The 16,665-nt window shown below is 32.3% G+C and overlaps 2 protein-coding genes across 2 annotated transcripts in view; one reads left to right on the top strand and one right to left on the bottom strand.

The window, feature by feature from the left end:
* Positions 1 to 885: 885 nt before the first annotated feature.
* On the bottom strand, positions 886 to 3,220 carry LOC149905553 (E3 ubiquitin-protein ligase SIAH1A-like). The gene has a single exon (XM_090105639.1). The coding sequence runs from the start codon at positions 2,829 to 2,831 to the stop codon at positions 1,986 to 1,988; it is 846 nt and encodes a 281-aa protein (XP_089961765.1). The 5' UTR covers positions 2,832 to 3,220; the 3' UTR covers positions 886 to 1,985.
* Positions 3,221 to 7,580: 4,360 nt separating this feature from the next.
* Positions 7,581 to 16,665, top strand: part of LOC149905552 (uncharacterized) — a 38,998-nt gene continuing 29,913 nt past the window's right edge. Inside the window, exon 1 of the mRNA XM_090105479.1 lies at positions 7,581 to 7,834. The gene's annotated coding sequence lies outside the window, so the exon portion shown is untranslated. The remainder of the gene's footprint in view (positions 7,835 to 16,665) is intronic.

The following is a 16,665-nucleotide window of genomic DNA, read 5'->3' as shown; positions in this document are numbered from 1 at the left end:
TTTATTTGGCAAACGAAATACCACAAAAAATAATTAATAAAGACATCAAAATTGTTGATAAATGGACATAAATTACGATCTGCTAATGCTTTTCTGAAATTAACATTCGTAAAATTTTCAATAAAAATACACTGTATATTATAAAATTTTATTCAACCAGATACCTTCATAAATTCAGCTTTAGATACACGAAAGATTAAACAATATTTAAGTAATCCTACAAAAAGTTAAAATTGTTGTCAAATACGAATTTTCAGAAAAATTACGACTACAATTAAGTAACATGGATCGCATAAATTATATTTAATAACTAATGAATATTATGAAATTAAATGGTAAAATATTTAGAAGGTACTCAGGGTGTCAAAAATGCCTATGTAAAGTACACACTGTGTATTTTACATAGATATTTAGGTATAACCCATTGCTGTTATTACAGCAGACAATTTAATTTAAAAGTTGCACTTGCAATCATACAAAAGATAAATATTCTTCTTATCTCCGTCTCCATATCTTGTTTTTGTAACATTATACATCTTATTCCTAAAATAGTTAGTGCTCAGAGATCTCCCAATGTAAGATTTTAGCAGGCCACATGCTGATAAAAATTAGTCATGTAACAAATAGAAATACTTTAAAAATGATTTGTGAAATATACGATATTATATTATGTATAAATTAGCCATAATGAAGGCTTCTGTTATAGCTGCCAAGTCTCCTCATCATAACTATGATAAAAATTATCAATATTGAGAAACATATATACACAAATCATAATACAAACTAAAAGAATTAGGTAATTCATATAATTTTTTTTGAATTTTTTATAATTTAATTTAATTTGAAGTATTCGTATTTGTTCCAAAACTAATAATTATTTAAGTATCAATAAGAATTACTTTTCATATCTCAAAACTCTTCCCAAACATTTTATACACTCAAAACAACAATAATGAAGTCCTAATATCTATATGTTAAACTAGCTTTCCGCCGGCGGCTCCGCCCGCGGTTTCGAAGAAAAACTCACATAGTTCCCGTTCCCGTGGAATTTCCGGGATAAAACCTATCCTATATTACTCGTGGATAATGTAGCTTTCGAATGGTGAATTAATTTTTAAAATCAGTCCAGTAGTTTATGAGCCTATTCATTACAATCAAACAAACAAAGTTTTCCTCTTTATAATATTAGTGTAGATAAGTAGTTTAGAGCATTACCAAGGTGTTATAGTCCTTGTCTAATTAAAAATATTAAAAATTTGTAAGCATGTTCCTAAATCTCACATTTTGGGATATTATTTGAGCCTATTTTGTAATAATACTCAGTAGAAGCCAGCCCTAAGTATGTAAGCATCACAAACCTTAACACCAATTATACATGCATATTATATACAAATGATAATTTTAAATATTTGTTCATTTGGAATATTATAATCACTTGCACAGAATGTGATTTATCAGTCTACCACAGTACAAAATCATTTAGATTTCAAAGTTGAATATGTCAATTGAAGAATAACTACTATAAAATTGTTATTATTTTGAAATGGTCAATCTAGACTAGATGTTAATTTAATAATTTTAACATTAAAAATATATATATTATAATGTCAAATAAATATGCTGAATATAAAATTGATTAGATTGTGCTTTTGGCAAAAATGTAACTGTCTTCTAAATGATTTTGCATAGTAGCAATACACCCTTTAAAATTTCTTCCTACTTAACACTAAATTGAACACACCTTCACATAATGAAAAATTATTTTTGGCTCATTTCCATGTTGATTATTTGATTACAATACATATTATAAAACATGTCAAAGTCATAGTAACTTACAAATGCCATAAAAATATATTCAAATACTGTATTTTACACATGATAACGGTCACAAAATGGTATCACTATGCGTTAAGAATCACTAGTATTTCTTATTGTTCATTGTCCGTATTGTTTCTGCAACATTTGTGCAGACATTGAAATGCGGATTAGGCAATCGAGATGGTTACATTTATCCCAAGGTTACCATTATCCGCAAATAATTGTGCAAGAGAAGTATCAAAGACGAGGCAGTCCGAGTTCATTATAGCGGACGACACACCTTCATGTATAGAACGAGGCATCGCTTCCCAGGTCAGTCTTCTGCGATGGCCATTTAGTTCCAACCGGTAAGCAAAGTTCTCTGCTTCCTTCCGAGATCCTATGAGTTGAACAATAGCAAAAAATTGCTGATGTCCATCAAATTTTTCTTGTTTTTCTAGCACTAACATAAAATGGTGATTGAAACATGACTGCATCATGACCCAATCAACCGCTCCAGGTAAATTTATATCTGTAGCCAAAAATACTATGTCCTCACCTTGAAGCGTTGTTATGCTCTTGTGAGACATCATCAAGTGAGGCATTACTTGATCTAGACCACCTTGCCATTTGCATGACGCTCCGGGACACGGGCAGGAATACGGCCGAAATTCACATGCCTCTTCATGTTCAGCCTTTTCTGTATGAACCAAGGTTACTGTGCAGCCAGTATTTGAGTGTTTGCATGGAAACATGACGTTACTAGCCACTTTTTCCATGGCAAGGTTTCTGATGTTACCGAGTGGGCCGCGGCATGTTGGGCAACAGGACAGCTTCGGTCGACAGCTCGAGCAGACGAGGTGCCCGCTCTGGCATTGAAGGATCGGTGGTAAGACATAGTCGAAGCAGACGGGGCACTCGAATAATGATGCTAAATCCGCAGACATAGCGGTGGGAACGTTCACAAGCGCAGGCACACCTGGGACAGCACAACTGGAACTGCTAGCTCCGCGCCTCTTGTTGATTGTGCTCATGTCACCGTCACCCACATATATTGTCGATCAACGACCAACTTTTTGTTCCTACGTCGTAACGGCACTCTAGAGCCAATATTTAAATCATTTGTAACCTTCCACCGTCGACTTTTTCTTAGTGATAGTTTTGTTGAAATGCGATTCCATCACAACTCTAGGACAATGTTTTATTATCAAAGTGCCTAGTTATTTCATCGGGATTATTAAAAAATACTTCTATCTTTTGTGATTTTAGTTTATTTGGGCATAAAACTGGTAATTTTGGAAGTAACAGTAAATTATTTATAAGTTACGAACGTTCTAGTTCACGATAAAAGGATGATATTTGTCGCACCATTCAATGACGACTTGACCAATCGAAATTCAAGTGACAGTCAGGACAGCAACCATGGTCCATGATGGCATGATGTCAAAACATAGATAATAGACATTTATAAACACGCTTGACAAACGTTTGACGATGGCAACAAGTCATCAGTCTATGGATATTGACACAGTTCTAATTTTGACAGTTGGCAGATGACGTTGATTATCATCAGCTGCAAAAAAAATGTTATCTTATTCCATGATTGTTCAGAATGGCAACATAAAAATAAATAAATTTGACCCAATGAGCAAAATATCTTTTTTTTTAATTGAAATTCGCTAAAATAAAAAAAGATGTGTGGCACTCGGGGACTGCCGCGGTAAAGCTATTGCATACTGCATAGCATGCCTTCAAGCTACACCTCGGCTCCGTGCCCGTCGGAACTCGGAGTGGGGAGCGTGAGGTTTTTTTTTGTTACGGAATTTCTGGATTCGGTCCCCGCGCTCAAGGCCCACGATAGAAGCTATGCAATAGCTTATAATAATAGTTTCATGCAAATAACAACACCACATTCGTATAACAAATTAATCGTAGTAGTAATATCATAGAATATATAATAAAATATATAATAAGAAGCCGGGGCGGACCGCTAGTAGTGGTATAAATGAGCAAAATATATTATGCCTTTTTCATTCAATATCTCTCAGGTGACGCCGCATTATCCAGCTAGTTCCACTATAAATTCTAATTACCGACCTATTATCAGATAGAACATTTTAATATTGTTATGGTGATTGGTGTGTACCTAAATAAGTATTTTTAGCCTTCGTTAATTTAGTAGTAGCATTTTATTTTTATTAACTCATTGTTAAATTTCTGCATTAAGTCACATACGAACAAAGAGTAAAGTGTTAAGTGAAAGATAATTAATTAATATTCCTTAACCTTGGGGCTTTAGTTTTGAATTGAGCGAAACGTTACATACCTATATATCATCGTCAATTTTTTGTCTTCCAATTGAATTTTTTTTATGGCGTTTAAAGCATATCTATACTAATATTACAAAGCTGAAGAGTTTGTTTGTTTAAACGCGCTAATCTCAGGAATATCTGGTCCGATTTGAAAAATTATTTCGGTGTTAGATTGTTAGATAGCCCATTCATCGAGGAAGGCTGTAGGCTAAGACCAACAGGAGCGGAGCCACGCGGGTGAAACCGCGGAGCGCAGGTAGTTAATTTATATCTAGGCAACGCAACGTTCCGAGCGAATACTTACCTACTAATAGGTAGTTAACATTGTCTATATATAACAGGTATTTTTTTAATGACATTACAAAATATGGATTGGCAGCTAAGATAGGGGAAAATGAAAGGATTGATCACTATCAATAAAGGAATGAACTAGGAAAACTGAGGGACATGATACAAGGTTCGTTATGGGTGAGATACCTACTTCTTCTCCAGCTGTCCAAATTACTGCCGAAGCTTGATTATTGAAAGTTAAAAGTTGTTGTATGTTCACTATGTTCAGTAAATACTTACCGCTGTTTAGCCTCTTATCTATCTATTCTATAGATACAAAAATAATAATATCAGGAATGGTCCCTTGCGATGTGAAAATATAGACAAAGAAATAAACACACGTTGACATATTTTATAATACATATTAGTAAGGATAAGTAATTTTAATTTAAAAAAAATATACTAATAGGCACAACCTGTCTTATCTACTTTGCTCTACCATACATTGTTAATTTCATAGTTTCCTTGTTACACTAATCATTTTTGTGAAGAACCGTAGCGAAGCGACAGCGCTACTAATTAATAACTTACGTGCATAAGTTAAATTAACTGACATAAAAAAAATCGACGGATATAAAGTGGGTATTACTAATTGCATAATTGGCATCTTTTGTTATGGATTGTATTGTAAGTGACAGTCAGATTAGGAATTTCAGTTGACGCACGCGACTTCCAGGAAGAATCGTGTCTAGCAACATTATCTGAAACGCTATCTTAGCACTTTCCGTATTGGATGTGATGGATATAAGCGTATTTTACCGTTTCATTTGTGGCTTTTTATAGATTTATTTATCACATAACTAGCTTTCCACCCGCGGCTTCGTCCGCGCAGTCAAAGATATAGAGTTCCCGTTCCCGTGGGATTTCCGGGAAAAACCTATCCTATGTCCCGGGGTAAAAAGTAGCCTATGTCCTTTCTCGGGTATCAAAATATCTCTATACCAAATTTCATGCAAATTGGTTCCGTTGTTAAGGCGTGATTGAGTAACAGACAGACAGACAGACAGAGTTACTTTCGCATTTATAATATGTGATATTAGTATGGATATGACGTGACAAATGGCAACGATATATAATAATCTGCTATCGAAAAATCTTCGAAAAATATTGTTTTTTCGTTTTATTCATCAAAATTAACGATTGAAGATATCAATCTCATCTTGGAACAAACTTGAAACATTTTTTTTTAATTAAATAATATCTAAGTTACATCAAAGAGTAAACTAATATATTTTACCGACTAACATTCTAAGAGCGTCAGAGTGCGGTGTAGCTAGTGATACACGAACATTTATTAGAATTAAAATTAGAATTTAAAATTTTATTCCGGACAGTAGGTATAAGATACGGGATAAGAAAAATATAATATATCCTCATCTATTAATTTCACGAAAGAAAAAACTAAAAAACCTTTTTATAGCTGGTTTCAATGTTATGAATTTATTAAAACAACCCCCGTCAAGTCCGCCAAAATAAGTCTGCTGTAATTACTATATTTTTTTGTTTAAAAAGAAAATTGAATTTAATAATGAATTTAATAGTGTAGAATATAATAGTGACGCTAAACTGACTCGTCAGTCTATTTTGTAACAATAAATTCAAAATAATTGAAGTGATTCAATGTAAAATGTTTGCATAGTATTGCTGAAAACTCAGTGCTAACATTTCTCTCGAGTAATTTGACGCAATATCCGATTAGTCGATACCTACATTATTAATGACAAATGCAATTGTTTCAATGAGTTAATTTATCGATTAATTTTTATATAGAATCAGACTGAGTCAAAAAATAAAATCTTTCTATTGTGATACCATATCCACAGACTAAGTAATGAGCATATCCGTTAGGTAGATATTAAAGTAAAGAAAAAAGAGTCTGAAATACTATCTATGCTCATTTTTATTGTTATTTTGCACTGATTTTGATATATCTGGAGATCATGATGAACCCTACGACGTCTGTCTTACGTCTGTAAAACTTAATCCTACGAATCCGTTGATCTACAAAACGTATCAGAGGAATAAAGAAACACACATGATACATATTAATATAATGCTCCTCCTACTTTTAGCAAAGTGGCTTCAAATTATGTATCGCTCTTGAACTCCTCTGCTAAGGACAATAATTTAAGCCCGGCGGAATTTATTCTAATTAAGAATTAATAATAATAATATGTATCACAGAATTTATATCTAATATTTTGTTTGTGGCCAGTTTATAAAGGGGCCTAGCTTCACTAATCCGTTTTAGTTCTTTATAATAGCAATTTTCTTTTATCTACCTTTAGTTTATATTATCAGTTTGCTATAACGAACCTACGTAACGAGGTATTACGAACTGTAAACATTGCGTAGACATTATTTAGAAAACAAGATTATTGTTTTCTTGAAAATTGCGGATGCTTTCAGAAATGCATTGGTTCGGTATTCGTGAAATGTTTTAGTGGTATTACAATCTTTGCATGGATTTATATTTTATATTTAACATTTTATCCGTAGAAACAAGATTAATCCTAGACTACTTTCTTCATAAGTTTGCTATATAAAATTTGTAATATACCTATTTTAGTAGTTAAGTTAGTTACTTAAACAGGATAATTTATTTTTGAAAGAGTTGCAGTCCCATTCGTTTGCCACTTTTAACTCATCGGCCTTCTTGCAACAAATGACCGTAAGCGGGTATATTTACTTACATATTTTATAAAACATATTAGTAAGGCATGTGAATGTCTTACTAATATGTTTAAATGAAAAATTTCATCAAATCAGTATTATGATACTGAGTTGATGAAATATAGAGTCATCAAAATCGATAACTTATGGCTCATTTGTAGGAATAATGCATATTTAAATCATACTAGATCTAATCGCGCCAGTTATTATCACAATTTTCTCGTATTATGTTTTTATCCAGAGTTTTTCATTTATCATTTATTTGCATGTAGAAATCACTATTTATAATTATTCTGACATTAATTGACATGCTTACCTACTCTATTAGTATCGTAATTCACGTGTAATTGGCTGTTATTTGTTCACTTGCATGTTAGCTATGTGTTTGTTTAATCTACCATGTCTCTAATCACACGGTGATGCAATATTATTTAGTGTTCTGGGTAATTTCTCGTTGTATCTTGTAGGCGTACGATCAAGCGACAACGCGCGTGAATGAAAAATGTTATTTATTTAGTCTGTGGCTCGCTAGTGATTGTGGTAGACGTGTGACCTTCGGCACGCGGTAAAAAAAGTAAAAGTTTTGGCGCCAAAATTTTTTTTCAATTCAGATTGTCTTGTGGTTATCTCAATTTTATTTTACGAAGTGAATTTGATGTGGATATAGTTTTATTGTGTGAAAATTGTGAATATTACTTTTATTGGAATTTACGTTAACTCTGGTAAGTTTAAAATATTAAATATTAATTAATGTGGTATACCTAAAGAAATGTGAAAGTTACATTTTATTTTATGCTTTTAAATATTTTAAATTAATTTAATTGTTATACTTAGCAAGTGTGTCATGTACGGAATATTGTGATCATTATAAAAAAATATTTAATGTTGGTATATAAAGCATTATTTTTTATCAATAGGTAAGTATAAAAAAATATAAGTAGTTACTTAATGTAAAATTTTATTGAATAGTCGTAGGTAAATAGTCGTTTCTTCTATATAATAATTATGAACATAATATTATGTTTTATTGGCATGAAAATTTCTTCTTAAATATTATGTAGCTTGGTGCACACAATATTACCTAGTTATAAGTACCTATAATTATAATATTATGGACAGCTTCAGCTTGCGAGCTGTGACTTATAAATTTTCTTAAAGTTTGGCCAGATCCTGTAAGATCTACCGTACCAAACTCAAACTAAAACTCAAACTCAAACATTCATTTATTCAATTAGACTACTATTTAGTAGCACTTTCGAATCGTCATTACATAGTATTTTTAACATTTACCACCGATTCGGAAAGCAGTATCTATGGAGAAGAATCGGCAAGAAACTCCATAGTTGCTCTTTTAAAATAATGTCAATAAATTTACATAATATGTAACTTATATCTAACTACATAATATGCCAAAGAACTGTCCTGTGGTTTTTACGCGACAACCCTCCATGGGTCTTTATCGTCCATATATTCCTGAATACTGTAGTACGCTCTCTGAACTAGTACATTTTTTATGTAAGTTTTAAATTTAGAACTACTAAACTCTTTAATATTGTGAGGAATTCTATTGTATAAGCGTATACCTTGACCCATAAATGAATTTTTAACTTTAGCTAATCGGAAAAATGGCATTTCAATTCTATTCCTGTTCCTTGTGCCATAATCGTGTCTATCTCCTACTCTTGTGTGTAAGTCAGAGCTGCTGATTACTATCTAACTTTCCGTATGAGCAGGTTGAAAATTTTAAAATCGAACCAGTTTTCTTTAGTTTTTCTTTAGTTAAAAAAATATCATCAAATTCACATATCGAAAGTGGCATTCCGAATAACTGGTTTTATAAAAAAAACATCTAGAAGCTCTTGCAAAAGTTTACATAAACAAAAAGTTTAGTTTTTGCAAACACTTAAAATATTACGTTCGTAATTCACAAAACAAACATGTCAATTTTTAAAGTGGTAATTGTAAAACGATTTGCTGCAAATTGAGTGAAGTTTATAAAAGAGAATTATTAAAGCATCTTTATTGAATTATGAAAAATGTTACGTCAACATAAATTGCAATATATTTTTTTATCTAATTATTGAGATACTTACTGTACGTCTCGACGGAATAGTAAAATATTTTTATTAATCAATCGAGTAATAAATAAATATTATTCATAGGCACGCCATAAGCTTTTTTGGGCTACCGGGAAATGGGGGCCGTGGTTGAATTTGATCGGGCTCTATGCACTTATGAATAAATAGGGTCCTATGATCAGAGTAGAGGAAAGAGATGTGAGTTATTTAGAATATATACATATGTGGAAAATATGTGAATTTTTTAAATTTTCTACTTAAATTCATTTTGCATGGAATTGTGGAAATGACTTTCATATTGATGTACCACTACTCGTATCTACTGGTTCGTATATATGTTACGGCTAAAGGTAGGTGAGAACATAAACTTAAGATTAGCCGGCTAAACTTAGGTTTATTTTCGACGAGGTGTTAATGTTAGTTTGTTCTATCTTTAGCCGGCTAAACTTAAGTGTAACCGCAGGCCCGTGGCTAAAAATGTCGGGGTGGGTAGATTTGGTTACTATAATACATGTAAGGAACAGGGCGAGTGTTTTCTGGCACTTCGCCGGCTGCTGCCGCAGCACGCTCGCTGCGCTCGCTCGGCTCGTGCGGGTCTTAAGAGTTCTAACCTAACCTAACCTAGCCACCAGCTTTCTGCCCTGAGTCGGGGTGGGTAGATTTGGTTACTATAATACATGTAAGGAACAGGGCGAGTGTTTTCTGGCACTGTGCGGGCCCCTCAAGCCCTCCACCGGCCCGGCGCTAACCAAATCTACCCACCCCGACATTTTTAGCCACGGGCCTGCGGTTACACTTAAGTTTAGCCGGCTAAAGATAGAACAAACTAACATTAACACCTCGTCGAAAATAAACCTAAGTTTAGCCGGCTAATCTTAAGTTTATGTTCTCACCTACCTTTAGCCGTGACATATATATCATATGATTCAAATAATTAGAACTTGTATATAAATCGTAAAAATTCATATTAAATAGGTACCTGTTTTTATTAATCCGTAAATTGGTTCCAAAAATTACTTTCTCTTTATAAACTATAAGGTATTACTAACTAATAAATCGCCTCACTTCTAAAACGAATACATTCAACTCTACACTTACCATTCCCACTCAATTCTTACTTTAATATTTCACCAATTTGATTCCAATTTGCGGATACCATTCCATCATAATCATGCAAACGAAACCGAAAGATAAAGCACGTTTCAACTAGGAAGCGACGAGGATGTAAATGACAATGGGCCTGGCCCTGTCTCACAACCGGAATCGGGTTTTACGGACAGACGGATTCTTATTTGGCCACTGTTATTTGGTTGAGTCAAAAAATGATTAACTGTTTGTAATCTAGATTAATTTTCGATTGTGATACAGTCATTATTTGTGGTTTATTCTATACTAGAGGTCCGCCCCAGCTTCGCCCGTGGTACATATTTTGCAATAAAATGTAGCCTATGTCCTTTCTCGGGTATCAAAATATCTCCATACCAAATTTCATGCAAATTGGTTCAGTAGTTTAGGCGTGATTGAGTAACAGACAGACAGACAGACAGAGTTACTTTCGCATTTATAATATTAGTAGGGATTTAAAGGTCAATATGTAGTCTAATATTGAGATTGATCTTAGTGTTAGAGGCATCGAGATTTTGTGTAGGGTTGAATTTTTATTTCATTCAAAGCGAAAAGAGGCAGGCTATTAGGTAATATAGAAGCAAGCGTCGTACTTTTCTTCATTTTAATATGAAAATTGCGTTTATTTCTTAAATATTTAGTTACTTATCTGAAGTTAGAAATGTGTATCACTATTTCAATTTTCTGCCTGTTTATTAATTTTAGTTGGCTACAAATCTGTTTATAACAATTCATATATTAAAAATTATTCTTTCTTAAAAATATCTAGACCATATCAATATAATAAATAATTAATCTTAAGATTTCACATTAAATGTTTATAAAAACTCGTGAATTTATTTCATGTTCAGATGAACACTTTCCTAACATTCTGTCGTTCATTGAAAGTATTTTTTTTATCTGCATGCAATCCAATTCTATCTAATCAGTATTAGTATCGGGGTTTTTATGTATTTATAATGGCGATGATTTTGGGTTTATGAACGGGAAGTGTTATTCTAACTTTGGTTCGGTCACTGTGCCTAAATAGATATTGTGATCGTTTCAATTAATGACAATACAAAAGCACTTATACAATTAAGATTTGTCAACATGTTTACAATTCATACGTTGAATTATCGACAAATCAGAGGTATTTTTTGTAAATTAAATTGTTTTACTTACATCTTACATCAAGCTAAAATTACTTGGTAAAATATAATTAAATAATACAGACATCAATCTAAATGTACCTTCGTACATTAAGAACTGTGCGCAGTTTTATATATTTTATCACAATAAGATATAGGTGTATCTACACCGATGAGAGATGAGATGAATTCCATTCTACAATACACGCTTATCATTTTTTTATGGCAGTAGATATGATATAGGAGTACAATTTCAAACCTCAATATTTAATCTAAATTTCATGAAAAAATATAGTTCCATAGAGCAGAGTATAGCACATATGGGACACCCTGTATTTTGTTGCATATATGTAAATGATACCATTGCAGTACCCACGGAGTACCTAACTTGTTCGATATTTATTTTCTCAAAACATAACAATAAAGATCACACATTGTAATTGTACCAAGAATATGATACATACTATGTACTGTACCGTTTCTACGAATAATTCAGTTATATATAAACAAGGTTGTATCAGCCAGGTGCAAATATGCGCTACAAATTATAACACTTATGAACTTTATTCGTGACGAGGTCACTGGCCGTGAGACAAAAAATTTGTCTAATATTTGTGTGATAAAAGATATGTGATAATACTCTTGAAGTTATGAATTGAGTCAAGAACACAATATTATGGGAATATTGTATGAACTATATATGTACCTACATATTGTATGAACAAGAACATTTTCAATCTTTGTGATGCTAAGGTTGTTATCAACGACGTCATAAGATGTTATCCATTAAATATATTATTTAAATATTATATTCAGAATAGGTATTGCTAAATGATTAGTTTTGCAATTAATTTTTGCATTTCTTTGTTATAGCCTAAAATGTCTAATTGTGAGGAAATTCCAAGATATTTTTTGTTATGAACTCCTAGAGGAATTACATCGATAAGTCTTCAGTTTCTATGTGCAATAAACAATATTCATTCATACACAAGTTTATTAACAATTTTACTCCCTCCAATCAGATTTACAGTTATTCAATAGTAATAAAAACTCGACGTTCAATAGCGGATCAATGTTTATCACTACAACAATGATTATTAAAAAAAATATTGATAGATACCTTCAAGATATCCATTTTTTATTATATCGCTTCAACAACATCATTATTATTATATTTTGCGCTTCTTGTTTTTTTTTTAATATGATAGCCAGGCATTTCGCATCCTACCTGATGATAAGTAGTGATGCAGTAAGCAGCAACATGGATGGGCATGCCTGCCTAGATAGTGCCTGTTCATATGTGCCCATATTCATCAAACGCATTTTACAAACTTTCTTCTATTAATAAAAAATGTTTACCTATAGATATAAAATTATATTTTATAATTTCAGCGAATATCTTTAATTCCGTTAACTAATTGTATAAACATTTATGTTTAATGTCTATATTACAGGAAAGTAATAAAAATTACGTCTGCGTCACACACATTGCAATATCTTGTATTTGAGAAGTCATTCATAGAAAGATAATATATAATACTAGCAAACCGGGCGAACTCCGTTTCGCCACCAGAGACATCTTTTCTTTGCTATAAACCTCACGGAGCCCGAGACCTTTCCAACGAATGCAAAACCGTGGAAATCGGTTCGTGTGTTCTGGAGTTCGTCAGGAAGGAAAACCCGACTTATTTTTATATAGTAGAGATGTCAATTGGCTTTCCAATTACGCATACTTTAAAACGAATGTAATCTCACTTACACTAAGAATAACAGGTGTATAAACAAATAATGCTATCTCAATCCAATAAAAACTCGATAAGGCCTGATAAAGGCGCAGTAACGCCAATTTGCCACGTATTTGTTACAACTATGTGTTATTTATAAATACCTACTAGCTTTCCGCCAGCGGCTTCGCCCGCTTTGTCTAAAACCTAATAAATTATAGGTATATAAAACGTTTCTTGTTAAAAAAAACATCCTCAAAATCAGTTGCGCAGTTTTATAGATTTAAGCATACATAGGGACAGAGAAAATTTGTTTTATACCATGTAGTACCAGCTGTTCGGACAGACATTGTCCTGTACTCGCGTAAATTGTCAAAACTTGAAGTAAATGGAAAATTTTATTCGCAACTTTTTAAAGATTTTCCTGAAAATAACGAATACATCAACATAAGAATTATTGAAATCTGTCCAGCTGTTCACGTGATGCGGTGACCAAGATAAACAGGCATTCCTTTTTACTTTTTATATACATATAGAGATTGTACCTACATGTTATATTGGTGCTGGTGATCGGCCCTGAATTCTATTGTTCGAAGTCACGGTAGAAAATAAATTATTTGATAGTGAACGATCCTAGGCCTTCCATCACGATGGAGGAGATTATAAAGAGCTTTTTTCGTCATTTTATTCTTGGCAAGCCGGATCTGGGATCCGGGGCATGATTCAGAAAAAAAATGTTGCCTTTCTGTTTGATTAATAAATTATCTTTGCTCCGGTTAAAGAATTTTCTAAATTGTATCAGTAGTTTTGAGTTTATTAATACAATTGATAATCAAATATTTAAAAAAATATCGTAATCTTTTTCATCAAAAATCGTCTTTGTATAAAATGTTTCAGTAGACCAGTCTATATTCTCTTCAAACGCGTAATTTGTACACATACGTCATTTATATGATTAAAAATATAATTATTTTTACTAATAATATAAATGAAGATTCTGTTTGTTTATTTATTTGGTTTAACGAGCTAGTTTCAGGAACTATGGTTCAAACTGAATAATTATTTTTGTGATGGATGGTTTATTTATCGCGGAAGCTGGGATCTTTACTAGTAATATTATAAATGCGAAATTTTGTTTATTTGTCTTTCTTTTACGACGTAATGGAGAAATTTTACATATGATACGATTTTTTGTATTTAATTAGGAAGCTATAGTCGTATAAGCTACATTATAGGGTGAAAATAGTGAAATATCTCATTGCCATGGAAATTAATTTTGGTCACGCGGGTAAAGCTGCGTTTATCAACTAGTATGCAGATTGCAGCTGTATAACATCACGTTTGTTACAAATAGGAGCGGGATCAAATGAAAGTGTTGCTAAAAAGCAACATATTCATTTTGAGGGCTTGGTTTGAATAAACTATCTAGAAACCGGCGTCAGTGGTATCTACTCGATTAAAACGCAGCCTCTGTGCTTATCCGCCTATAATCTATCGCTGAACTAAATTTCATACAGATTAGATCTGTTTTTGTGTGAAAGACTAACAAACATCCGTACATTCTTCTAAACTTTCGCATTATTATTAGAAGAATTTTTCTCAGGCAATGCACAATCTATTTAGAATATTTTCATAATTTTTATTTTATTTGAATTCTCATATTATTATAATGATTCGCCTGACTTGTAATCGGTTGCATTGAATCGGATAAAAACTGATAATTTGTCGGACCGTCAAACATCGGCAGTCACGGCCGTTGCATGGTCATTTTTAACACGGAGTCAATGTACAGAAGAATCTTATATTATAAGATTTTGATTACGTACCTAAGACTAACTATTAACCTCGCCTCTAGCGGTTACTAGTTGATATGGGATACTAAAGAAATGAAATTGCCGATCAGGGATTGGAGCCTTCAGCCTTTATTGATGAGTATTCAAAATTGGCTATTTGAACTTATTCATTGCAAACACAAAATCAAGTTGCCTCTATGTTACGTCGTATAAGTTTAGTAAATGAATTTCAGATAAAACTACTGTGACTAAATACAATGAAAATGTCACAGCAAAATAAAGAGTTAAGGAGCGATAAAATATAAATAATAATCATAATGATATGGGAAATACGGAGCAAATTGTAAACTTCCGCCTCCTTTGAAGAAGCCGAGATGATAGCGAGAATAAATCCACCGTGAGGTCAATGTGAACAATTCAGAAACATCTTATCAGTTTTTTATGTTAATAATTGAGATATATTTTCTTCGATTTCGTCCCTGTTGGTTTTCTTGTCGTCTTCATTCATTAAAAAAGTTAAAATGTTTCGTCGTCTTCATTCATTAAAAAAGTTAAAATGTTCCAAAATAAAAATAAAATAATAATTATTAAAATTAACGAGATAGACATGTTTTTACCATTCCATTCTTATACTTATAGCTTTAAAATTTTAATTTAAATAAGAACATTAAAACAATGAACCTTTCCGTGCCAAGGCAGACAGCATTGGCAGACAGCCTTAAAAATAACAAAGGTATTAAGAATAATGAAGAAATTATTGAAAATGCCAAGAATAGGACCGTTAAAAGCATGTATTTTCAATGAGTATATAAAGGCCTATGTACCTACATATTTCATTTAACAATATCGCAAAATGTATGTAAGTATTTGCACTTGCATCAAGTAAATAAGTTGAATGCGTTTCTATACCAATATTTAATCAGTATGAGTAATTTTATATACAATCATAATACAATAGCACAAATGTGACACTTGTTATTAAAACAATTGATGTGACACCGTGTTAAATGCGTTATTTAAGCAATCCTTATAATAGTACATACGAAAGTCTAAAATTAAAGAGCGTCAGTGTACCGAGCACACGTGTCAGAAGTTTAACTTCTTTGGAAAGATTAAAAGATACCAAAATCGTCGCCTTACTTAATGACGTGACGTTATTGCCATGACGCGACCTTGAAATTTTACTCTCAACGCGCTTAAAGAAGTTTCACTTCAAGAAGTAAAATAAAAACTTTAAAAGTCTTCGTATTACCATTAATGGAGAAAGATTGCTGCATAACAGCAATAAGACCTGAGTGGGTGCTCATTTTATTTCTCTTAAAAAATTGTTTATTGAATCTATACTAATATTATAAAGAGGAAAAGTTTGTAAGTATGTATGTATGTATGTATGTATGGTTTTCACGCATAAACTACTGGACCGATTTCAAAAATTCTTTCACCATTAGAAAGCTGCATCTTTACTGAGCAACATAGGCTATATTGCATTTTTAAAAAAATTAGAGATCCTTACCAAAAATGCAATAATGTAACCCAAGGTGTAAAAAAATCCTCAATAAAACTTCTGTCATCGCGTGCGCTGCGGAATCTATTGAAGATAGAACAAAAAAATGTTCTACGGTATTATAGAATGGATCAATATCTACAAGAAAGTCCGCGATACCATATGTCCATCTTCAGTAGTTATGTTACTACAACAACTT

This window comes from Colias eurytheme, chromosome 9 (assembly GCF_061535395.1).
Source record: "Colias eurytheme isolate Ceu_HAF_F1 chromosome 9, ilColEury1 Martin Lab GWU primary, whole genome shotgun sequence".
In the NCBI taxonomy this organism is placed as follows: Eukaryota; Metazoa; Arthropoda; class Insecta; order Lepidoptera; family Pieridae; genus Colias; species Colias eurytheme.
Note: the sequence above shows the minus strand (reverse complement) of the source record. Positions and strands in the feature narration are given on the sequence as shown.